Below are 26972 nucleotides of genomic sequence, written 5' to 3' on the forward strand. Positions count from 1 at the left end.
TCTGCTGTTCCCGCGCGCTGCTACACATTATATACCTTTCTTTGTCAGGATGTGAGGATTTTGAGTATGAATGGGATGATAGTTCCCCATCATCGCTGGAGTAGGTGCAAATGGTGGGTTTCCTGCCGTCCCAGGAGAGTTGCAGTGTACACACAATAGGGTGCTAATTGGATTATGTAAACGGGTCCGGGTACTATCTGCTTGTCTCTCTCTGTGAGGGCTGGAGACTAGCACCCCCCTTTGTTCCCTTGGGGTGCTGGTGTGTATTAGTCTCTTCGTTCCTGTCTGGTGGATGCCTGTCCTTTGTGTCAGGATGGTTCTGTATTGATGAATATGCGTGTGTTTCAGTCAGTCTCTTGATTTGATTAGGAGATGGGTTTCCATATTAATTAGCTCCGGAGTTTCGGTCTATGAGTCATGGTTAGTGTCTGGCCTAGTGTGGATTTGATCTGTCCTCTGGCTCCCATCTCCCGGTCACGTGGGCGGACCGGCAGCTGCTGAGTTCTGTGGGTTTAAGCTGCGGATGCCGTTTAAAGCACAAAATGAATTCCTATAGTTTTACCGATGTAGGCATAGTCCCGTGGCAAATGCGGGGCGGCTCTGATGCCTGCTTGCAGTAGCCATGTCAGTTTAGATTAGCTCAGTGCAGGTGTGGTGTGTTTAATCTCAGTGAGACTAACTGATTACTCCACAATTTTGTATGGCACATTAATTGATGTTCATTTGCACAGACATTAAAATTTCTGCACTTATTCAATTTTAAGCACTTCACTGATCCACCGATAGCAGTCTTCCAAAACACCTTAGATTCTAGAAAAGTCACAGAGAATTCACTAACTGGCATAACAATGGTCAGTTAACTTAATGGTCAGTGGGCGGCGCGGTGGCACAGTGGTTAGCACTGCTGCCTCACAGCACCAGAGACCCGGGTTCAATTCCCGCCTCAGGCGACTGACTGTGTGGAGTTTGCACGTTCTCCCCGTGTCTGCGTGGGTTTCCTCCGGGTGCTCCGGTTTCCTCCCACACTCCAAAGATGTGCAGGTCAGGTGAATTGGCTATGCTAAATTGCCCGTAGTGTTAGGTAAGGGGTAAATGTAGGGGTATGGGTGGGTTGCGCTTCGGCGGGGCGGTTGGGCCGAAGGGCCTGTTTCCACACTGTAAGTAATCTAATCTAATCTAATCTTAACATCTGTCATTGGGAAGATGTTAAAGCTTTTTATAAAGGATATAATGGAGCATTTAGAAGTGTGTAATATAATCAAATAGAGTCAACATGCCTCCATTGAAAAGGAAATCATGCCTGACAGATTTATTACTTTGAGCAAAGAACATGCAAGTTAGACAAAGAGGGATCAGTCAGTGTAATATATTTGACTAGCGAAAGGATTTTTGATAAGGTACTGCACATAAACTTACTTGCTAAGAGCTCTTGCTGTTGGGGCTACCATAGTAACATTGATCCAGCACACAAATAGGTGGAAAGCAAGTTGTGAAGAGGATGAAGACTGTTTACGGAGATATTGATATGTTAAGTAAGTGGGCAAAAAGTTGGCAAGTGGGTATAGTGCAGAAAATGTGAAGTTGTTCACTTTGGAAGGGAGAATAAAAGAGCTATTATTCAAGTGGGGGAAAACTGCAGAGAGCTGAAGTTCAAAGAGGCTTGGGGATACTTGTGTGTGAAACACAGAAAACTCTCACACAGATGCAGCCAGTGGTCAGGAAGGCTAATGGAATGTCAGCCCTTATTTCAAGGGGTTTGAAGCTTAACAGTAGGAAGATCTCACTGCAACTGTCAAGGTGATTACACCTGGAGTACTGAGGGCAATTTTGGTTCCCTTATTTAAGGAAAGATATCATTTCCTTGGCAGATCAGATAACTTTCATTGGGTTAATCCTTAGTATGGCGGGATTGTCTCATGAACAGAGGCTAAATAGGTTGGGACTCTATTCACTGAAGTTTGGAAGAATGAGAGGTGATGTCATTCAGCCATATAGGATTCTTAAGAGGCTTTCCTGGATAAATGTTGAGAGGATGTTTCCCCTCATGGGAGCATCTAGGACCAATTGGCATGGTCTCAGAATAAAGGAGTGCCAATTTAGGACTGAGATGGGAAATTTCTTCTCTGAGAGTTGACAGTCTTTGGACATCCTTGCCATGACGAGCTGTGAGGGCAGAGTCCTTGTGTATATTTAAGGATGAAATCGATTCTTAATCAGTTGGAGATTCAAAGATTATGGGAAAAACTAGGAATGTCAGATGCGCCATGATCCTATTGAATGGCAGAGCAGACTTAAGCAGCCAAATGTCCTACTCCTGTTCCTGCTTCTTTATGGTCTTACAACAGAGGATTGGCCACCTAATAGAGTTGGGTAAAAAGGGCATATTTAGGATAACAACTTGTAATTAGTAGAATATTGCAAAGATCGGGACCTGAATTATTTACTATGTGTATTAATTAATATACTAAAAATGAGTTGGATGAGGGAAGTAAAAGTACTAATTCCAGATTTATAGTTGAGACAAAAATAGATGGGTACTCAAGTAGTGAGGATGGCATAGTCTACAGAGAGTTATAGATATGTTAATTGAGTGGGCAAAAATTTGGCAGATAAAATATAACATGAGAAAATGAGATTGTGCTTTGACAAGAAGAGTAGAAGAGTGAATATTACTTAAGTGGGAAAGACTGCAGAAATCACAGCAATGGAGTGGCATGGTGGCTCAGTGGTAAGCATGCTGCCTCGCAGTCCCAGGTTCATTCTGGGAGGCTCATTCCTGATGAAGGGCTTGTGTCCAAAATGTTGATTCTCCTGCTCTTTAGATGCTGTGTTTTTCCAGCACCACACTTTCGACCCAGGTTCATTCCGTCTTCCGACAACTGTGTGGAGTTTGCACATTGTACTGTGACTGCATGGATTTCTTCTGGATATTCTGGTTTCTTCCCACAGTCCAAAGCTATGCAGGGTAGGTGGGTTGGCCATGCTAAATTGCCCATAACGACCAGGGATGTGCAGGCTTTGGTGGATTAGCCATGGGAATTACAGGGATAGGGTAGGGGGTGTGGGTCTGACTGTGCTGCTATTGGGAAGGTCGATGTAAACTCGATAACCTATGCCACATTGTAGAGATTCTATGATTTTGAGGTCCTTATTCATGAATCACAAAAAGCCATAAAGTAATAAGGAGTGCAAGTAGTCTGGCCTTTATTTCAAAGGGCAAAGAATATAAAAAAAGGAAGGTCTTGCTAAAACTATACAAGGCACAAGTCAGACCACATCTAGAATACTGTGAAACGTTTTGGTCTCCTTATCTAAGAAAAAGTATAATGGTATTGGAGGCAATCCACCAAAGGTTCACGCAGTTGGTTTTGGATATGGAGGGATTTTCTTATAAGTTGAAGTTAAGCAGGTTGGGCTTGTTCTGATTGGAGTTTAGAAGAAGTTTGGAAACCTTATTGAAACATATAAAATCCTTGTGGGATGCTAGACAGGGTAGGTGAGGATGAGTTGTTTCCTCTTGTGGAGGAGTCTAGGACTAGAAGGCATAATTTCACAGTAAGGGATCACCATTTAAAACAGTGATGAGAACTCTTTTCTGAGTTTGTCAATCCAAGGAATTTATTTACCGCAGGAGGCTGTAGAGGCTTGGTCATCAAGTGTATTCAATGCTGAGGTAGATTATTAAATCAGTAAGAAAAGCAAAGGTTGTGAAGATAAGAATGATCAAATTTGTCATGATTCCTTTGAATAACAAAGCAGACTCAACAGACTGAATAGCCTATTTCTGCTGAGATGTCTTATGGTCTGTGGAACCTGAGTTGAATATTTTGTTTCCTAATGAAAGTTACTCACATAACCAACAAATGAATTGACAGAGGAAGTTTGAACCCTTGAAAAATGTGGGGGCATGGATAGGATAAATAGACAAGGTCTTTTCCCTGGGGTTGGGGAGTCCAGAACTAGAGGGCACAGGTTTAAGGCGAAATGGGAAAGATATAAAAGGGACCTAAGGGGCAACTTTTTTCACACAGAAATGTATGGAATGAGCTGCCAGAGGAAGTGGTGGAGACTGGTACAATTACAGCATTTAAAAGGCATTTGGATTTAGAGGGAATTGGCCCAAGTGCTGGCATATGGGAATAGATTAGGTTGGGATATCTGGTAAGCATGGGCGAGTTGGACCAAAGGGTCTGTTTCCGTGCTAAACATCTCTATGACTCCATGACTCTATATTATTGGGGTTTTGTCTTTGAAAATTCTTTTTTTTTGTACGTAACAGTAATCTTTGGACAATTCATTTAAGTAGCATAAATAACAGTGAGTTGAGAATGTACTACTTAATGATTAATTTTTTTTAAGCAACTTCAAATTAAAAGTTGTGTTTAGATGTGTTCGTATTTCAATGTAAGAAGACATTTTAATTTAGACTAGTTATATCGTGGAAAAATATTTTCTTTCATTATTTGTGCAATTGAGTACTGCAAGATAACATCAGAAGACATAATTCAAATTTAGCAGTGCTCGTTCACTTATTTTGTAACAGATTACTCCAATTTACAGTTTCTTCTAAAATCTTTCCTTTCTGTATTACCTTTTGAAGTTTTTGAAATGTCAGAACAAAAGGTTATGTAATCCAGCATTTGTTTTCTATATTGTTAGAACCAGTTTACAGTTTTCCCCAAAACAACTACAAAGTAGTTAATCTTCAATTCTATAAGCCTAACCTATAAAATTGAGTTGAAGGGTTAAATACTAGCTTAATTTGTAATAGTCCTATTGATTAATTGTATGAAGTGAAATATTTTAGGTAGCTTGCAAAGGATTTAAATCTGTCCCTTAAGAAAGTACTTGATTGTTTTGGGAATCTGTGATAGATTAATAACTTTCAAAGAATGAGAAGGAAATAGATCAGTGTTGCTGAATCAATTTGATGATGAATTGTACAGTGCTTGTTATTGTGTTTGCTATCTTGTTAGTATATTCACTTACTGGCCAGTGTTCATGTTGTTACGAATCGAATGTACTGGTATTTTACCCAAGGGACTTAGTTTAAAAAAACAATCAATTTTGGGCCCACCAATGCAGCTGAATGGAACAGTGGCAGGCATTAACTTTTAGCATTTGTAAGCAGTTCGTACAAGTGTAGAATCAGCTGATGGTGATTGTGTCCTGTGATCAAAGGGAAATACGGAAAAGTGAGTTGTAAAGTTATTTTAACATGGAACATTATAAAATTATATCTTTGAAGTTTTCTATTGATAATTAATTCTCCAAATTAATCATCTTAAATTGAAAAAATGAAGTATTTCATTAAGCACGTGTTGAGATAATCTATTCTTGTCAAGATAAAATGTGACAATGAGCCCAGTTTGGCCTGCTGTTGTGTTTACTGGTTTACACCCTTCTCCCATTGAATGATGATAGAATGCAGCCTCAGTACTTTGATGGAGTCACATGAGATTATCTGCTGCCCTCCTTCTGATGACTGAGCAAAGTGACTTTGGGAGAACAAAGTCTGCCATACGTGAAGTTGTTCTTTGCTGCTACTGATGCCTTGTTTGGACCATTTGAAACCAAATGTCGTGGTGATGGCAAGCACCCACCCACAGCTGCTATTGCTATTTTCATTGAACATTAACAGGAATTTCCCCACTTGTCCTGATTGATATTGATAGCTTTCATGCCCTTTGACAGCATCCTTGAGTTGGAGGTTTGGGTGCTCTGCTGATCTCTTTGTATAGTCTATCTACCTGTACAAGATAAGACCATAAGACATAGGAGCGGAAGTAAGGCCATTCGGCCCATCGAGTCCACTCTGCCATTCAATCATGGCTGATGGGCATTTCAACTCCACTTACCCACATTCTCCCCGTAGCCCTTAATTCCTTGTGACATCAAGAATTTATCAATTTCTGCCTTGAAGACATTTAGCGTCCCAGCCTCCACTGCAATCTGTGGCAATGAATTCCACAGGCCCACCACTCTCTGGCTGAAGAAATGGCTCCGCATTTCTGTTCTGAATTTACCCCCTCTAATTCTAAGGCTGTGTCCACGGGTCCTAGTCACCTCGTCTAATGGAAACAATTTCCTAGCGTCCACTCTCTCCAAGTCATGTATTATCTTGTAAGTTTCTATTAGATCTCCCCTTAATCTTCTAAACTCCAATGAATACAATCCCAGGATCCTCAGCCGTTCCTCATATGTTAGACCTACCATTCCAGGGATCATCCGTGTCAATCTCCGCTTGTCAAGCTCCAATGCCAGTATGTCCTTCCTGAGGTCACGGACTCAACCTGTATGTTTACCTTTAGAGAATCCTCAACTAGCACTCCCAGATCCCTCTGTACTTTGGCTTTACGAATTTTCTCACCGTTTAGAGAGTAATTCATGCTTCTATTCTTGCTAGAGATGTTAGAGATGCAACCACCCTGCGTTCTGTGCAAATGTCCAAGTCAACAAAGCCACCTTTTCATCTGATCAATGGTAGCATGCTTAGCATGTTTGCCTTAGAAAGGATTGCTTCATTGCTGACTTCATCCATGTGATGCCAAGGTTGCACTGTAGAGACACTGGAGATGGAAATTAATGAACCTTTGTTATTTTGTAGGGGTAAATTGTCCAGATTTTGTTGCCCTACAGTGTTGTGCTGAGGGCAGAGACCTTGTGGAGAATCGTATTGGTCCTGTGGGTCACCTGCGATTCTTGAGAGATCTTTCTTTTCTGTCTTGCTTTCAAGCAAAAGTTAAAAGTTCATCAAAGTTGGTGGCTATCTTTCTAATAATTGTATTGATGCATAAGCAGTTAGTTGGGAATGTTAGACTGACAAACAGTTGATGGATTACTGTTTAATAATTTAACGATACACTTTAGTATGGTGAAATTGGTGACAGAAGCTGACATTAAAATGTGAACACTTTGCAACTGGATGCATTGATTTGAAATGTGCAACACTGGCAAAATGATTAAAAAGGGGTTCAATTTTCACACATTTTTCATGTATTTATGTTAACTACACATATCGTAAAATTAAACATAAACTTAATTATGTACAAGAATCTTGGTGCATTTCCTTTTATCTTTTTCAAATTATTAGCATCTGCAATATAATCAATGTTTGTGTTGGCTTGTGTAAATACTCGATGGGAACCTCCTATAATATAGAAAAAGTTATGAATTACAAGATTTGGATCCTCTTAGGAGAATTCAGAGCACTGTTCTTCCCACATAATTATGTTGATATTGCAGTTGCTTAAAGTGTCCTGTTAATAATTTTTAAGGGACACGAAATTCATGCTTGAAATTTTTACGGTTGCATCTTTTTGCTTCTGCACTGATTCCAAACCTTGTGTGTGACAATTTTGAGAATGGAGATAATCTGTCATGGGACTTATTCGTGCTCTAGTGTGTATACACATTCCTGATGAAGGGCTTATGCCCAACATGATGAGTCGTCTGCTGCTCAGACGTTGCCTGACCTGCTGTACTTTTCCAGTGCCACACTTTTTGACTCTGATCTCCAGCATCTGCACTCCTAACTTTCTTCCCTTATACGCACTCTCATTGGGCAGACTGCTTTAAGACATTTCACAGATAAGTTAAGGAGCTAATTACTTGTCAGTTGTAAGAAGTTTAATTTTGAGGGTTTTTTTTAGTTCACTTTTAAGTCTGGGTGCACTTTTCAGTTTGGTCTTGTTGTGCAACCTATGAATGAACACTAAATTGCCCATGATCTTGCACACTGTCGGGTGATTTTTTAAAAATTCCAGCTTGTGATAGATTGACAGAGAAGTTTCAAGCAATTTGCTTCATAGGGATGCTGTACCTGCAGTCGAAGAGGGGTAATTGGCTGGATGGCTGGTTTGTAATGAACAATGACACCAATAGCATGGGTTCAATTTCCACAACAACTGCAGTTACCATGAAAGTCCTACCTTCTCAACCTTGTCCCCTTGCCTGAGGCATGGTGACCTTCAGGTTAAACTCACCACCAGTTGTCTCTCTTGCACTCTCCACTCAGCCCCCTCTCCCCCTCGCCCAGAGTAGCTCTGTGGTCTGCTGAGACTATGGCAGCTTTTCCTAACTACAGTCAATGCCTACAATTATATTTTGACAGCTCACATAGTAAAATTGAATAGGATAGTTTGACATGCAAAATTGCATATATGAATAAAAGTGTGATCAAATATTGTGACCATATGAAGCAAGGTTTGTGTGCTGGAAATGCAAGATTTTTGATATATTCTCAATAGATGTATTCTCTTGATCTACCCATATGTTAGCCTTAATCTGCTGTGCTGTAAATTTAACAACAGACTTGGTTTATTTAAATTATTTATCAATTTGCTTTTTAGGGAAGAGATTCTACAACGGAAGCTATGGGAAAGAGTCTCGACACATGTACTAGAGAACATTTACCTTCCTGCTGCTCAGTCTGAGAATTCGGGCACATTCAATACTACAGTAGACATCAAACTCAAACAGTGGACTGACAAGCAACTACCTCACAAAGCAGTAGAGGTTCGAATCAGTTTGAAAGTGTGCAGTCATTCTTATTGCGCTTACCTATCTATTAAATTAAGTTTGGTTGTTTTGACAAAACTGAAGCCTGACAACAAATAAGATACTTTGAGAGCTGAAAGAAATGCATTTGGAATTTATCTCTGAATAAAAATCTTAAATCTGTATAGCACTTTTATCACCACAATCAACCGTATCAATATATGTCACGTAAAGACAATTATTTTGACTTGTGTAATCTTTCTTTCTTTCTTTCTTTCTTTCTTTTTTGTTTTCTGCCTTAGTTTCTATTTTTTAAAATCTGTCTTCGTACTTTTTATCCTTATTCCCTGCCAATCCTAGTAACATTAAATCAGACATGACTATAATTTCATAGCTGTTGACATCCTTGGTAGAATGACCAACTGTTTAAAGAGTTTGTCCAGCATGTATTATGCTTCTCAGCCTAAAGGAATGTCATGAAAATTGGGAATTGTAAAGTTACTAATTAAATTGGATAAAGGTTAAAAGATTGAGACATAATTTTGTATTTAAGTTTATTAATTGAAGTTTAAACATAACTCAATATTTATCATAGATTTCTCATTTTGAACATTTTACTTCACATTTTACGGGTATGTCTAATATCTAATGTGTTATGTGCAGTTAATGTTAATGACTGTAAATTAAGTGTGATATGATCAATCATTTTGCCATGATTTTAGTTTTAGTAAACTTACTTCTCCTATTGCGTTCTTGCTCACAGGTTGCTTGGGAAACATTGGAGGATGAGTTTGCTCGTTTTATGTCGGAACACAAGGGGAAGGACCATGATGATATCTTTGATAAACTAAAACAAGCTGTTAAAGATGAAAGTATAAAACGACACAAATGGAATGAGCAGGCTGAAGACAGTCTGGTACAGCAACATCTGATTTTGTAGTAATTATTTTGACTCAAAAAGATCTCAATTAAATTGGTATAGTTAAGGAATGTCTCACTATTATATTATCAGCAGTTTAATTTATAAATTTGCATGTGTCCTAATGTTTAACATGTAATCCATGGTTATATGATTAATATTTTTGATATTCTTAGTAATATAAAATTAAAAATCCAAAATAAGAAGCAATTACTATTTCAGAACTTCCTGTTTCAACATTTACAAATTTGTCTTATTTTACATGGAGTCATTTTAGATCAATAAGCGTTAGTGCATTTTTAATATCAATATTAAATTTGCCACATGTTAACTATTTGCAGTCATTCAAGATGTAAATATCCCAAATTGTATTTTGAGTTGAGGATGTGACCCTACTTGTCAGATCAGTATCTTGAGTAGAAAAGTTGCACTGGCAAATATCAACTTGACCATCATTTAAGTAAGCTGGTCCACACTTGATACGTTTTCTTGATGCTTAGTTGAGCTGCTGGAAATTGCAGCTTATGATACCAGATTACTATAATTAGGTATAGTTACGAAAACATCTTCCTTGTCAGTCTGGGAAGGATGATACTGAACTGGGAAGTCCAGTCGGTTTGTGCACAAGTCAGACCGCTATTTAAGATATTATAAAATAACTGTTCTTAAGTACAAGAAATATTTGTATACCAAATCTTTAAAATTGCACCCCTGGATGGGATCTTATTCGCAAGTATGAGCATTCATAAGTTGGGCATTTGTAAATTGGAGTCCCCCTGTATCTTGAAACTTAAAACTTACTGAAAATATATCAGATTTGTTTGGCTTTTGATTTCTTGACTCTTATTTAATTATTATCTTTGTGTTTCTGTAGCGAGTCATCCAGCACAATGCTTTAGAGGATCGTTCTATATCTGACAAACAGCAATGGGATGCAGCAATCCATTTCCTGGAAGAAACATTGCAAGCCCGTCTTCGAGACAGTATGTTTCTAAAATTTCACGTGATTTCAGTTTGTTAGTGATTACTGCATTGTCTTAAAGTAGGCTGTACCATTTCATGACTAATATTAACATCTAAAATGTATTTAAAAAAAATTCAGGATGTTGGCATTTTCACCATATTGCTTTGCTTCCTGATCTTATATGAGTACAAATGTCAGAAAGTACATAAGGTAGCATTTCTGTTTATCCATACATTTAATTTAACTCCAAAATTTTCTGCAAACGAATAGACCTTCAAATTTAATATTGGTTTTGTGCAAAAACAAAGGATTTTAAAATGTTAAACAACTTTACGTGTCTTCAGATGTTTGGCTGTTCATAGAGGATCTCCTTCATTCTGTTCCTTAACACTCTCTCTGCATGGATTCTGTTTTAATGCAATATCCCTGGCATATCCTTGCCTTGTGATTTTGGAACAAAATGCCTCGCCAATATTGTTCTCTCTCTCCCCTGCTCAATAAACATATAAGTATTTGCTCCTTATTTCTTCTGAAATTTTTATAAATTAACAATAATAAGCTTCCAATCATTTCCACTAAATCTGGAAGTAACAATATGGTATGCTGTATAATGCTTCTAACTCTGCAATTTTGTTTCAATGTTTTATGCTTTGGCATTTCCACTCAGATTTGAATCAATTTTATTGATATGTTGATCTTTATCATGGTTTTGTCTCAAAATACTCATTATATCGTAACCTGTTCCTTTCCATTTCCCTGTCAATTTCAACAAAATTCCTTCCTTTTATTCTAGTCGACTCCTTAATTCTACTCTACTTTTTTAAACCCTTCATCACCACATTGCTTACCCTGTAGACAAGAATGTTGAGCTATTTGTATTTCTGTGATGATCATTACTTCATTACAACTTTTCCTTGTTCCAAAGCTTGCTCTCTTTTTGAAAGAATGTGAATGTTTTCTTCCTTCACCAACCCTGACTTTCTGCCTTCGCATGAGCCTGTAATAGAGTCTAACCAGCAAATAAAAAGAACATAATTGATTGCCATCATTCTTTGTAAATAAAAGACCAATGCAAATCAAACTACACAAATTAGTCTTTGTTGATATGTCTTCTGAAGCCATAAAACGATCAATGTTACAGTAACTATAAGATTGGAAATTAAAGAAAATGTGATTTTATTGTAGTTTCATTAACTTGATCCAGTAAAATAGCTGTGAGATCTTCTCTTGAGAAGTGGAAAAGAAAAGATAACTTTTTCTGGGATCGTGCTCTAGCTGTGCATGAAAAGAAAGGAAACCAAATTTGGTTTTATATTTCTGCTGGTGCAGCTTAGAGTTAAGAAAGCACAGATGAAAATAGTTCTGTATGTTTCATTATCAATGCCACATTTTAAATCGTGCACAAGAGAGTATCTAAATGCAATGAGAATAGTTAACGTGAGGGATATCATTCTAATCATGTATTCCTCGTTGTCTTAATAGCTGAGTCTATTATTCGTGATATGGTGGGACCAAATTGGCAAGAAAGGTGGTTTTACTGGAAATCACAATCTAAGGAACAGGTGAGATAAATGCATTTAATATATTTAGCATTTGCTAATTCCTCATTCTTCTAATAATTGAGACAATATGCATAAGGGCTAACTGAGCAGAAAATAGGGACAGCTAATTGCTTTGCCCCTGTATTTCCACATTTGAAAATAAATTACATATTTGATAGAAGGTCCGAGCTTGAAGATGTGAATGTTTTTCTTTGCTTAAGCCCCAGCAACCGGTTATTAGATCGCTTCTGTACTCAATACACTTTTGGGAACAGAAAGATGAAATTAAAGGATGGAGTTTTCTCAAATTCAGTATGTTGCTCAAAAATGTTGTTCTAAAAGTTCTTGCACTTAACCTACATGAAAAGGGTGCACATGTTACATATCAATTCATGTCTGCAAGTATATACTCTGAGGTTGCATGAAAGTGTACTCCCGTGAAAGCAGAAATTGCAGACAGATTTTGCTTTAAATTCATTATGGTGTTAATGTATATTGTGATTTGCTGTTCAAGTTTCTATATTGTGGACCAGAAATTTATACTTTTATCAATTTCATAGCTTCAGTTAAAATTTATAAAGATTATAATAGAACAATAGCAGTGCTTTGTGTCAGTCCCATTGAATGTGAGTATTCCTTGATATGTTAAGCTTCAAAGGAAACGCTAAGTTACATTTGTGAAGTTTGTGTTTACTGGTCTTGTGGAATTACAGATGATGCTGTATTGCAGATGAGTGAAAACATTTTTGGAAAGGACAATCTAAGAATAGGTAGGAAAGATTGGGTCTGCTGAAGATTGTCAAGTAAATATTGTTAACATATAAATGTTTGGGAGTTGATAGTTGTCATAGAAAAATGCAGTTACCCAAAATGCAGAATTGTGTGTGTGTTGGGGGTATAGAGTCATAGAGATGTATAGCACAGAAACAGACCCTTCAGTCCAACTTGTCCATGCCGACCAGATATCCCAGCCCAATCTAGTCCCACCAGCCAGCACCTGGCATATATCCCTCCAAACCCTTCCTATTCATATACCCATCCAGATGTCTTTTAAATGGTGCAATTGTATTAGCCTTGAGCACTTCCCCAGCAGCTCATTCCATACAAGTGCCACCCTTTGCATGAATATGGAAGAAAGAAAAGGAATGGTGGCGCAAATCAGAAATAGTGATGTATGCCAAAAGTAAACAGATTACTTCGGCGAAAAAAATAAGGTCCCATGTTCTGGAAGTTATGACATGAGATTAAGGGAGTATGGTGTCAAAGTATGCATATCATGAGCATGCTATTAATGCCACCTGCTGGACAATTAATTAACAGCCAGAACTACATAAAAAGGGCAGGTGAGCAGATTAAAGAATCCTTCCTGAGGTCTTGAGACTTTTTTAAAATTCAGTCACAGATTATGGACGTCACTAACTCAGCCAGCATTTATTAGCTATCTGTAATTGTTCTTGAGAAGATGACAGTGAGCTGCCTCCTTGAGCTGCTACAGTCCATTTGACTTAGGTGGACGCACAATACTATTAGGGAGGGAGTTCCACCATTTTAACCCAGTGACATTGAACTAACAATGATATATTTCCAAGACAAAACAATGACTAGGTTGGAGGAGAACTTGAGGATGATTGAGGTGTTCCCATATATTGGTTGACCCTGTCCTTCAAGATGGTGGTCATGGATTTGGAAAGTGTTGTCGAAGGTGACTTTCTGCAGTGCATCTAGTGAGCATCGGTGGTGGAAGGAGTAAATGTTTTTGGATGTGGTGTCAATCAAGAGATCTGCTTTGTCCTGAACAGTGTCAAGCTGCTTGAGCATGGTTGGAGCTGCACGTATCCTGGCAAGTTAGGAGTATTCCATCACACTCCTGACTTATACCTTGTAGATTGTGGACAGACTTTGGAGAGTGAGGAGGTGAATTACTTGCTATGTGACTCCTAGTCTCTGACCTGCTGTTGTAGCTGCAATACTTGTGTATTGTAAAGTTGTAACAATAGAATTGTAAAAACAAATTCCTGATGTCAGCATTAACTATTAACTAAGGTTGTCACATCACTGATAATTCACTCGTGTCCTTTAGAGAAGGAAATCTGCCATCTTTACTTGGTCTGATCTATGTATGACTCTGGACCCACAGCAATCTGGTCAACTTTTAATTGACCTGGTCAACTCTGAAGTGGCCTAGCATGCCACCTAATTGCATCAAACTGCTACAAAACCTAAAGAAAGGAATGAAACTTGGCAGACCACTTGGCACTGGAAATGGCAATAACAAAGACAGTGTTGTCAACTCTTATTTGGCCCATTTGGACTTAGAGTCATAGAGTCATACAGCATGGAAGCAGACCTTTGGTCCAACTCATCCATGCTACACCTGATTTCCCATGGTAAACTAGTTCTACTTGCCTGCATATCCCTCTAAACCTTTCCTGTTCATGTACCTATCCAAATGTTTATTTTTGTAACTGTACCTGCATCGACCACTTCCTCTGACATTCCATCCAACTTGTTCTGCTTTTTGTTTCGGGCATAAGCCCTGATGAAGGGCTTATGCCCGAAACGTAGATTCTCCTACTCTTTGAATGCTGCCTGACCTGCTGTGCTTTTCCAGCACCACATTCTCGATTGAGAACACAAGGCCCACTTTCAGAATAAGAATTCAGCATGTTCAGTATAGAGATTGATTTGGATTTTAAGGAAGAGATATAGGCTTATTCGTGATGTTGGAGTTGATGCAGATGATCACCCATGATAGAACATTTGGAGGATGTCATTCACATGAAGACAGAACTTGATCTGTACAGTAGTCACTCTAATACTCTAAATCTCTTATGGACAAGTGCTGATTAGTGAGGATGAGGCTACCTTTGTTTCTTCCCCACTACACTCTGGCAGCTGTATCTTTCAGGACTCAGCCTGCTCAAGGAATGGTGGTGCTACTGAGCCGCTCACGGTGAAAACATTGTTGTGTTCTTGAATAATGGGCATTTTACTTCAAAGCGTTTTCACATTTGTTAACCTAGATTGGCATTGGTTTGACCATAAAAGCAAATATACACCCATAATCTTACTTTTGACGTGGGCCATTTGGCTTTCTTCCTCACAGAAAGAGTTTTATAACTAGCCACAATTGAACAGAATATAGTTTGTCTTTAATGACATTCTTATTTGCACATAATATATGTCTCTGAAAGTAAGAGGAATTCAGGTAATGAGAGAGTCTTCCATTTTGCGCGTACATGGCTTAGATGACATCATGACATAAGTGAGGTGATGCCATCTATCCAGGATCTGCCTATGTGCGTCCTGACCTACAAGAAATTGGCAACTATTTTGCACGTGGGCAGTGTGAATGTATCACTGGTGTCAGCAGCCAGCATCCCACCCATGTACAGCACTCCATTTCGTTTTGATTGAGAAGGTGTGGCTTGATGACACTACAGAGTATGTCTTTGTCTGAAAGTCTGCACTAGTGCTCTGAATGTAACAGGCTGCAAATAAAAAGAAATAGCAGTCAAATCAGCACAACTGGACACGATTGTGATAATGGAGAGGGAGCTGAAACCATGCATTCTAACTAGTCAGAGTCGAGAGTGTAATCCTGATGAAGGGCTCATGCCTGAAACGTCTATTCTCCTGCTCCTTGGATGCTGCCTGCTGTACTTTTCCAGCACTATGTTCTCAATTCTGATCTCCAGCATCTGCAGTCCTCACTTTCTCCATTCTACGTTGGTCAGGTGGAGTGTTCTTAACTGGTTGCAGTGTTAACTGGAAAATCCCTCTCAAAGGAGAGGATAGCAGCTGAGTACATCTGCTGATGATTTATGACAAGTTGTTAGTTGTAGAATGTAAAGGAGGGAGCTGGTTCCCTCCCTATCAGCTGAAGTTAAATGGGAGATGGTATGGTGGAGAGGGAGTCTGCGATGGGAGAGAGGGGGAAAGTATTGGGTGGCAGGGAATTTGTGTTGGGCATTTGAGAGGTTTGGGGCTTTCACAGGCGCAGCTTGGCCTACATCTGTCGTACTAGCAAATGTTTTGTGCATGCATAATGCAAGTGTTTCATAGATTGCAGCAGACTGGGTCTGTAATTCTTATTTTGATCCAAATGGATAGCTTAGTTACTGGCATTATGAAAAATCCAGCGAATCAAGTGAACCTCTTCAATTGGAAACAGTAACAGTAATAGCTGTTGGCATTTCTAGAATTTTCAGCAGTGTATGCTATTTAGTTTTCATTAAGTTACTGACTTCTTGTGTAGCTGATGAATTAGACTTGTGATTCTCTAAAGATGAAAAGGTTGAATCATAACATTGTGTTCCAGTGCTGATGTAAAGTTTCAACAGGGAATGTGCTAGTCCATTCTCAGGTTATGCCTCACTGGGGTAGCAAGCTGGAAATCAAACCTTCCTGTTCCTAGAGTTGTCACGAAATTAGGCAGAATTTCTCCAATTTCTTCCAGACCGAGGTTGACAGAAAGCAATGACCAGGTTTCTGTACTTAACATGGATGACTATTTTATTGCAAATAGATTCTAGCTACATATAAACAATTATGAACCATTGAATTGTAACTCCACCAGTTAAAATTCTCATCTCTTTATAAGCTCCCTCTCTTCATGCACATATATGGAAAAACATGGTTATTATCAGCAAAAGGAAAGACTGGGAAGGCAGTTCAGTGGTTTCTGTCCATAGAGTTTTCTGAGATGATTTCACTTGTATCCTTTATCACTTGCTGCACTTTCATACTAATATTTTGTTATTTATGTACCAGGACACCCAGATCCCTGTGTACCATATCCACTGTTCAAGGTGAATGACTTAATGGGATGATTGTACTGCTTTGTTTTCTTATCATGTAATTTGAGTTGCCTATTAAGTAATTTCCATCAGTGAAAAACTTGAATGTCTTGCAAGATGGCATTTACATGCATTTGGAGAGGCAAGGACTGATTAGGAATTGTCAGCATGGTTTTGTGTGAGGAAATGTTGTCTCACCAGCTTGATTGAGTTTTTTGGGGCAGTAACCAAAAAGATTGAGGGAAGGCAATAGACATTGTTTATATCGACTTTAGTGAAGCCTTGATAAGGTTCCGCATGATAGACTAATTAGTAAAGTTAGATCCCATGAGATTCAGGGTAAGTTTGCCAGTTGGATACCAAATTGGCTTGACAGTAAGAGGCAGAGGGTAGTGGCGGAGGTTGTTTTTGGACTCTCTACCTGTGACCAGTGGTATTCCACAGGCTGGGTCCACTTTTGTTTGTCATTTACAGAAATGACTTGGTTGAGAATATAGGAGACGTGGTCAGTAAGCTTGCGAATAACACCAAAATTGGTAGTCTAGTGGATGGTGAAGAAGGTTATCGAAGGTTACAAAGAGATCTTGAATAATTGGGTCATGGGCTGAGGAGTGGCAGATGGAGTTTAATTCGAATAAACGCAAGGTATTGCATTTTGGTAAAACAAACAAGGGCTGGACTTATACTATTAAAGATATGGCCCTGGGTATTGTTGTAGAACAAAGGGACCTTCAAGTTCAAGTACATAATTTTTTGAAATTTGCATCACAGGCAGTCGGGGTGGTTACGAAGGTGTTTAGCACGCTTGCCTTCATTGCTCAGATCTTTGAGTATAGGAGTTGGAACATCATGTTCAGGTCTTACAGGACATTGGTGAGGCCTCTTCTGGCGTACATTGCGCAGTTCTGGGTCACCCTGCTAGGAAGGATATAATTAAAGTGGAAATGGTTCAGAAAAGGTTTACCAGAATTTGCCAGGAATGGAAGATTTGAGTTATAAAAATTAGATGGATAGGCTCGGACCTTTTCAACCGGGGTGTAGGAAGTTGAGGGATGACATAAACCGCATGCTTTAGAAAATCATCTAGGGCATAGATAATGTGAGTAGCAAAGGTCTTTTCCTGAGGATGGTGAAGGTCAAAACCAGGGGGCAAAATTTCAAGGTGGGGGGTGTGTTTTTCAAAACGACATGAAGCAACTTTTTTATGCAGAGAGTGGTTTGTGGCACATACAATTACAGCATTTAAAAGACATTTGGATGATTACATGAATATGAAAGATTTGGAGGGTTATGGGCCAAACACAGGCAAATGGGTCTAGTTTAATTGGGAATATGGTCTGCATGGACTAGTTGGACAGAATGGTCTGTTTCCAAGATGTGTGACTCAGTTTCAGCACTTGCATGGCATTTAACAGAATACAATTTTCCTCTAGCACATCAGAAGTGAAACCAAAAGTGAATTGGAGCGGCTATTAAAGATTAACGAAGATCACACAGCTTATCTTGCCAATGATGAAGTCACGACAGTTCGTAAAAATCTGGAAGCCAAAAGTGTAGATGTGGACACCATTCTGGTAAATGAGAATCAACAAATTTTTCACTTAGTTTCCATATCAAACCAATTATGCATGAACTAATGTGGTTTATTATTTGTTTCATTCAATACCACTTATTTAAATATTATTAGTTATTTTGAAGGTAAGGTATTTTGACCAATTGGACAATTTGAAAGAGCATGTACTTTAGCTTGAAGTTTTGCTTATGATTTGTACTTGCTGAGTGAAAATCTTCCTTTTAGTAACCAGATGTGATAGAATAATTCCAATTAAACAATTATAGAATAATTCCAATTAAACAATTATAGAATAATTCCAATTAAACAATGTAGTTAAACTTATTACAGTTCTTGAAGAACCTCATTTTCTTGTTGCAGAATGTTACTGATCTCAAAAAATACCTCATGTTTTTATTTTTTCTAGATCAAAGATACTTGGCATCAAGTTTACCGAAAACACTTCTTGAAGAAGTCATTGCATCATTGTAATCTTTGTAGAAGAGGTTTCCACTATTACCAAAGGCATTTTGTTGACTCTGAGGTATGAAAAAGATAACACAAAGAAAATATGAATGTCTTCCAAACAGTTTTATTGAAGGCAACCAAAAGTTGGAAGCAATTTGCAATTATGGTTCTGAAGTCTTAACTTTTATTTGACGTTCAGTACTCTATAAACTGCAGTATTATGCTGTCAGGCTGAGATCAACAACATTTAAGATTCTGCATATTGAAGAACTATTGGAATAAATGCACTTTACTGGCACCAACTTGTTAAAATACCTTTATATTGTTTTGTATTATGGATGGTCCTATTCTTTGCTGTCAGAAGTTAACCATGGTGTCACTCACAGTAACATATGCTGTGATTGAATGTAGGATGAATGTGTCCCTTGCAGTTGGCAACAGAAGCTGCGGCCTTTCATTTTTCTCTAAATTCTCATTGTCTCATTTTATGTTGCCTCATGGATGATGTTTGTCAAAATAACCATGACAGCAGATCAAAGTCCAGCAGCAAGCATGGCAGAGTACAGTAGCAAAAGCAAACATGAAAGCTTGGCAATGCTAGCTGGCATCGTTTTTTTTAAATTACTGTGTATTATGGGACTTGAACATTTACCGTTCGATATTTTCTGAAGACTTCAGATGTATAATATCTCAGAAGATTGTTCTAATTAAAACTGCTGCATTCCATTTGAAGGCAGAACTGACCAAATACTTGAAATCTATTATTGGTCTTTAAAGTTTCTGCTCTGGTGAAGCATGTTTCAAAAGGTAACACTATGATATAGGCAGTTTTAGACCAGCACTTAAGTTGAAGTTAAAATTTGCACAAATCTGAATTTGTGCAACCAACATATGTTGGAGAATTCAATTTGTTCATTTTTCTGCAGGTATCTCTATATATTTTTCTCTAATTTATTAAAGCACATTGTCTTTTTATTGGTGGTTTTCATTTAAATTTTCCTTGAACGGATGAGGTTCATCTTCCTGAGTGGGACCCTTTGGTTCCAATATATAGTTTTAATCTACTAACAAAGAGGTGCTACAAAACAACATTAACTACTCTCAAATTCACACTGAGCAAGCAACCTTGGTTTCAGAAATTGGCGTGGGAAATGGAAAGTTTTCTGCTGGTGCAAAAAGCATTTATTGTATGATGTTAGAGCAGAGTAGCTCGACTTTGACTTTGCATTGGCAATGTTATACTGAACCTGCTTGCTATTTGACTCACTGCCAAAAGCGGAAACACTTTCTTTCGCCACTACTAAAATCCATGGCTATAATCACAAAACTTGCGGTGAAAATGTAGGTAAATTAAGGATTGTTATATTATCTGACTTGTTCCCCTTGCCTGCCTCCATAGCTGGATTGCAATAATGTTATCCTGTTCTGGCGTATTCAACGAATGCTAGCTATTACAGCCAACACACTCCGCCAACAGCTAACAAATACTGAAGGTAAATTAAGATCCTGTTAATGATGAAATATGCATCAGCAACAACAGTCTGTATTTATATTGCACCTTTTAATGTATTAAAATGGCACTTTACAAGAGTGTTTAAAAAAACAAAGTTTGATGCCAAGTCAAATAAGGAGACATTCAGGCAGATAAATATGTTGAAGGAAAAAAATTGGCAAGACAGTGAATTAGGAAGAAAATTCTGGAGTATAGTCAACTGCATGCACATCTGTTAATAGTGGCACAATTAAAATCTGGGATGCTTCAGAGGTTAGAATAGAGGAACATAGATGCTTTGGAGGATTGTGGGGCTGGAGGAAATCACAGAGATAAGGATAGTCAAAGCTGTGAAATGATTATAAAACATAAGTGAGAATTTTAAAATAGAGGCGTTGTTTAACTGGGTTCCAGTATAGCATTTTTTTAAAAAGGTGCTAGGTGACTTGATGGTGCTAAAAACACAGTTAGCCGAGTTTTGGATGACCTCCAGTTTAGAAGGGCAGAACATGCGAAGTTGGCCATTGGCACACTGGAACAGTCATGTAGAAGTAACAAAGACATAGTTGAGATATCTAGCATTAGATGAGACAAAGTCTGGCAATATTATCAAGTGAAAATGGACAGTCTTTGTGACGGTGTAAATATGTGGTCATATATGAAGCAAAATTATAAACAACATTCAGCCTAAGATATTTAGAGAGAGACGGATGATTTGGATAGCTCAGGAATAGTTTTACCTAGACACTGAAGGCAGTGGCTTTGACCTTACAAATTTTTCAGTGATGAAAATTTTGATCATCTAGTATGAGATGTTGGGAAAGCAAACCAATAATTTAGAGTCATTGAGAGGAATCGAGACCAGTGGTGGTGATGTGGAGGTGAACCTTGTCAGCATATATGAGAAATTTGATGCTGTATTTTCAAGTTACGTTACTGAGGGGCATGTGGAGATTATCAGTAGCAACAAGTGCAACCTTTGATGATACCAAAGTTAATGGTGTGAGACCTGGATGATTCTTTGCTCATGATCATATAGAAACACTTGGAGCCAGATGAATGAAGTTTCCCCGCATTGAATGTCATTGGAAATCTTCAAATGAGAGTGGTCTGGTCAACTGTGTTGGATGTATGCAGTCAGGTTCAGAAGAACAAAGTGGGATAATTTACCCTTGTCATAGTCACATAGAATGCCATTTGTGACTTTAATGTTAGCTATTTTAGCATTGTGGCCATGACAGAAACATGATTGAAGGGACTTGCGCTTTGGGAGGTAAAAATGTATTCAAGGTCTTCAGAAAGGAAAGCTTGGAGATGGGTTGGTGTTTTAAGGTGTGGAGTGATAGCAGATTTATAACAGAGTGGAGTATCTGAGGAGAGAGGGACATTAACAATAACAGCCAACAGGGGAGCCAGGAAAAATAAATCACAACTATGCTCAAGATCTATGAAAAATACAACTAATTTGGAATTTACGTCTAAATAAACTGAGAATCTGAAATAAAAAGGTGAATTATTCACTTGTTACCGCTTGTAGATGAGCAGAGATTATACAATGAAGTCGGTACCTAGTTTGTCATATTTTTGTGAAGTATTCCAACTTTCAAATTGGATACCAATTATTTTTTATTGTGGTAACATGAATTTGTGATCACAGTTAGATATCTCTTGCATAAATGTTCACCCAAGATTATAAGTAATTTATGTGTTCCATCTTAAAAGTAGCGGTGGAAAGTAATTGGGGTTGGTTTCTATGCTGTCTTTGAAATGTGGACCCTTGGATAAGTTTTGACATATTAATTTTCTGACTTCAACCACATGAAATCTGAGAGAAAGTGAGGACCGCAGATGCTGGAGAACATGGTTGAAAAGGGTGCTGCTGGAAGTAAAAGCAGCAGGTCAGGCAGCATCCGAGGAGCAGGAGAGTCAACACCTGAAACATCAACTGTCCTGCTCCTTGGATGCTGCCTGATCTGCTGTGCTTTTCCTGCACTACACTTTTCCACATGAAATCTGTATTAGTTGATCAAGTTGTTATCGCTGTGAATTTCATTTTTGCATTTTGTCAGTGTGACGTTGTATGAGGCATGAACAGGATTATAAGAAAATGCTGTTGGAGGTGTCACTAGAGTTCTTCTGTATCAACTTCACCCTCTCTGCTGTCAGGAGTTATGTCTTAGCATAGACTCAATGTTGGTACTATGTTAGTTCATATTTTAAAAATGAACTGCCCAACAAAAGCTTTCATCTGCCACTCATCTGTTGATTGTATCTTACAGTGGTTCTGACAGGTTTTCTTCCTTTCTCATTGTAATTTTGTGACATGTTGCTGATGATACATTATAGAAAACCATAATCCAGCAAAAGTATTGTGCATCACTGATTTTCACAACACTTACTCTTAATTTTAAAATGAATATTTTTTGTGTACACAGAACTTACTGTTTTTAAAGAAATCAAGTGTGTAAAATATGTAATAGTTTTTGATAAATCTTTTTTAAAGTGAAAGACGATTACCTACATATATTTGTCATACAGTAAGGAATAGCCAATTTAATTCTCTCAAAACTGGCAGATATCTGTGATAAGTTAAGTACCTGCAGATATATATTGCTCATTATTGAGCCGGCAGCATGGAGCCCATATCGAAAACTGACTCAAAGTAATTCATTGCTATCGCAACAGCAACTGTTTAATGGACATGATGTTTCGCACTTAATTCTTTGAAAATCACCATTTGTCAAGATCTTAAAAGCTAAATAGCTATGCTTTCCACCATTATTAGTGAGACGTCTTGAAAAGAATGTAAAGGAAGTATTGGAGGACTTTGCTGAAGATGATGCTAAAAAAGTTCAGCTGCTAACAGGAAGGAGAGTTCAACTAGCAGAAGATCTCAGTGAGTAATAATTTTTACTTGTGCTGTCTAACTACATTGTTGCATTACATCGATATGATTTCCAAGTGATTGAGATATTTCACTAACCTGATTCAGATCTAGCTAATACATGAACATTCATACCAATGTACTTTTGATTTTCCTGAATGCTGATTATAAAGGCAAGAGTCAGGTTTGACTAGCAGTGTAGATAGACACTTTAGATTGAAGTAAAGAATTTTCAGTTTGCAGTAGCTATTTTGTGAGAGCACACATGTTGCTTTCTTAAAGGCATGAATTTGCATTTTTGAGTATAAGCCATAATCAAATCAGATATATTTGTTAGGAAGGAATTGTATATAGGTAATAATATGAGCTTGCATTTTAATTTAGTTTTATTTCAAATTACTTACAGCTGTTCATTGAGTTATAAATGTTTACTTTGTTTAATGATTGACACCTTTTTATAAAATAATCTACTTTATTCATGTCTATAAATAATATATATTTACTATTTTTGTTTTAATAAAATAATGTATGTATAAAATGTCCACAGCTGTCCTTGTATTCACTCAGATACTTGCTTTGTATGAAACGGTAGCCTGTTTTACGACTGCAGAGTGATGAATGATGGCTGTCGTTAGTCTTGCTGTATCATTTTCACTCACCGTAGGTACAAGATGATAAAGGGAAATAAGGCTGAATAAGAGAAGCAACTGTGTATCCTTAACTTAATCAGATTGAAAAATTATTAGTATAAAAACTGAGAAGGAAGTGAGGTTTAGTAGATGAATTAAATGGCAAATAAGTTGCAGAAAGAGGCATGAACCAAAGATAAGAAAGCTTTAATTAAGAAAAGGAAAGAAGCTTCAAGAAAATGCATTATTTTTAATTTTATATTATTAAAATCTCCAAGAACAACTGAAACCAGAAAAAATGTTCCTACATACTTTCAGAAATTAATTTTGAGTGTCCAGTTAGGTTCATATATACTAATTAATGCTTACCACAATGCTAACAGAATCTCTTCGCAACTGCTTTGTTTAATCCAGAGCTGAACAACAGAGAAAAGATAAGAATATCTGAACTTGACATTGAAGCACATTTCACCAAGTTTGGCATCTAGGAGCCCAAACAAATTTGGTGTCAGTCAAAGTCAGTGGAAAAGTCTCTGCTGTTTGGAGTCAGACCTTGCACAAAGGAAGGCGGTTGTGGTTATTACAAGTCAGTCATTTCTGCAGGGGTTTCACAGAATATTTTCTAATCAATCTATTCAATGATGTTAGTACACACTTCTGGAGCAGGTGGGACTTGAACCTGGGTCTCCTGGCTCAGAGGTAGGGACAGTTCCATAGGTTCTTAGTGAAGCAACTGAAGATGTCTTAGGTTCAAGCATCTTCAGTTGCTTCACTAATGTCCTTCCCTTCATCATAACATCAGAAGTGAAGATGTTTGCTGCTGATTGTATTATGTCCAGCACCATTGTTAACTCCTTAGATACTGAAGCAGTCCTGGTCCAAATGCGGCAGGACTTGGATATCATCCAGGCTTCAGCTGATGGGTATCATTTGAGCTACAGAAATGCCAAGCAATGACCATTTCCAACAATAGAGCATTTAACGATCGCCACTTGACGTCCAATGAAATTGCTCTCATTGAGTCCCCCATGTCAACATTCTAGGGGTTACAATTGACCAGAAACTGGACTGCAGTAGCTGTTTGAAATATGTGGTTACAAGAGAAGGTCAGATGCTAGGAATCTTGCAATGAGCTAATTCACCACCTGAGCAGCTCCAACAACACTCAGAAGCTTATATCCTCCAAGACAAAGCAGGCTACTTAATTGGCAAAACATTCACAAATATTCTTCCCTCCTCGACTGACACTTAATTGTAGCAGGTACACTGCAGAAATTCACTAAACCTTTTCAACAAAATGTTCCAAACCATTTAGAGCGACAACAGCAGCAGAATCGTCGCAACACTGCCAGCTATAAGTTCCCTCCAAGCCACTTGCCATCCTGACATGGAAATATATTGCTTTATTTTACGTGTGGCTGGATCAAAATCCAGGGTCAAAACTCGAGGACAATTAGAGATGGGCCGAAAGTGCTGACCCAGCCAGCGATACTTACATCCTGTGAATGAAGTAAAATTATACAAACTTTAAATATTTACAAAAGAGTTGCCTTTTGTCACTTTAGACTAATTCAAATTCATGGCGAGCTTTGATCATTTCTAACACATGTCTACAACAGTTTCACATTTAGATTAGATTAGATTACTTTAGATTAGATTACTTACAGTGTGGAAACAGGCCCTTCGGCCCAACAAGTCCACACCGACCCGCCGAAGCGCAACCCACCCATACCCCTACATTTACCCCTTTAACCTAACACTACGGGCAATTTAGCATGGCCAATTCACCTGGCATTTTTGGATTGTGGGAGGAAACCGGAGCACCTGGAGGAAACCCACGCAGACACGGGGAGAATGGAGAATGTGCAAACTCCACACAGTCAGTCGCCTGAGTCGGGAAATTTGAAAATGTATTTCAGTGATGACCCAGACAGTAGAATATTGTTGCGTGAAGCATCTTGGACAGCAACTTTTAGTTCTCTGTGCTCAACTGTTTTATTTTTCTGGCCTTGCTTGAAATTAAGTAGTGCCTGAGCGTAAATAATAGCTGATGTCAGTAGGCATGTTGACAGCAAATTATGGGTCAATGCTTAAATATAGCTTTCAACTGAAATTTTTAGATGGTGTTTCATTGAAATAATAATTAAACAGCATTCTTATATATCAAGGTAGTTAGTGGTAAGCATTCAGAATTCCTACAACTCACCTTTATGCTGTTAAGGATGAAGAAAGTAATCTGCAGTTCTGTCTCTGATCAATAAGTGGCAGTATTTACTATAACTAAAATAGTACAGTCAACTGTCATAAAGTGCATCGAACCTGCATTTTTCAGGCATGATACCGAACATGTTTTGCTTTTGTTGCGAAGGAAGATGCTAATATCCTGAGTAACTTTAATTGATATTGATGAAAATGCAACTATAGCTTAGCTGAATACTTTAATTTGTTTGGTTATTGTCACTGAAGTAATTGAACTGGCCAATTATTAGAACAATTCTTCAGGCATCTGTTAATTGCGGTTTTCAAGCACCACCCAGTGTTTGCTGATCCCTACCAGTTCCTGGTTAAGCGGTGCTTATTATTTTTCAAATTCCATTCCTGTTTTCAAATTACTTTATTACCTTGTCCTTCCCATCTCTGTCATTTACCAGGATATCTAAGCTCTTTCAATTCTGGCCTTGTGAACATTCCAGTTGAAACAACGAAACAATTGGTGGCTGTGTTTTCAGCTGCCAAGAAGAGCTTACGCTCTGAAATTCCCCACCAGCGCCCCGCACAGGCGTGTACTAACACCTGGTTATAGAGTTATAGCGCACAGAAACACATCCCTCAATCCGTGCTGACCAGATATCCTAAATTAATCTAGTCGCACTTGTCAGCATTTGGCCCCTATTCCTGTCAACTCTTTCATATAGCCAGATATCTGTTTGGATATATTGGGGGATATTTGTGCCACGTATACACACCCTCACACAGGCGCACCAATATACATCAACACATAGACTCACCTTGACACACACATCCTGACATAAACCAGCACACATATACACCAACATAGTTATACAACAACCGACCCTGCACATCGACACATACAGATGTACACAACGACTCGCGCAACATGGGCCAAAAAAACACATACCAACATACTCTCACTCAGACACCTTGAATCTCTCAATGCACGCCTCGACTCTCTCTCTCTCAATGCACGCCCCGACTCTCTCTCTC

The 26972-nt window shown here is 38.2% G+C and overlaps 1 protein-coding gene across 5 annotated transcripts in view; it reads left to right on the forward strand.

Moving 5' to 3' along the window:
• The window catches only part of opa1 (OPA1 mitochondrial dynamin like GTPase), a 171013-nt gene that overhangs the window by 79987 nt on the left and 64054 nt on the right, over positions 1 to 26972 (forward strand). For all 5 annotated transcript variants that reach the window (XM_043702258.1, XM_043702259.1, XM_043702257.1 and 2 more), the window contains 8 exons: positions 8352 to 8517; positions 9263 to 9415; positions 10293 to 10401; positions 11865 to 11944; positions 18156 to 18296; positions 18702 to 18818; positions 20142 to 20235; positions 23020 to 23130. In XM_043702258.1, the coding sequence (XP_043558193.1) occupies positions 8352 to 8517; positions 9263 to 9415; positions 10293 to 10401; positions 11865 to 11944; positions 18156 to 18296; positions 18702 to 18818; positions 20142 to 20235; positions 23020 to 23130 (971 nt within the window). The remainder of the gene's footprint in view (positions 1 to 8351; positions 8518 to 9262; positions 9416 to 10292; positions 10402 to 11864; positions 11945 to 18155; positions 18297 to 18701; positions 18819 to 20141; positions 20236 to 23019; positions 23131 to 26972) is intronic.

Source organism: Chiloscyllium plagiosum, chromosome 13 (assembly GCF_004010195.1).
Source record: "Chiloscyllium plagiosum isolate BGI_BamShark_2017 chromosome 13, ASM401019v2, whole genome shotgun sequence".
In the NCBI taxonomy this organism is placed as follows: Eukaryota; Metazoa; Chordata; class Chondrichthyes; order Orectolobiformes; family Hemiscylliidae; genus Chiloscyllium; species Chiloscyllium plagiosum.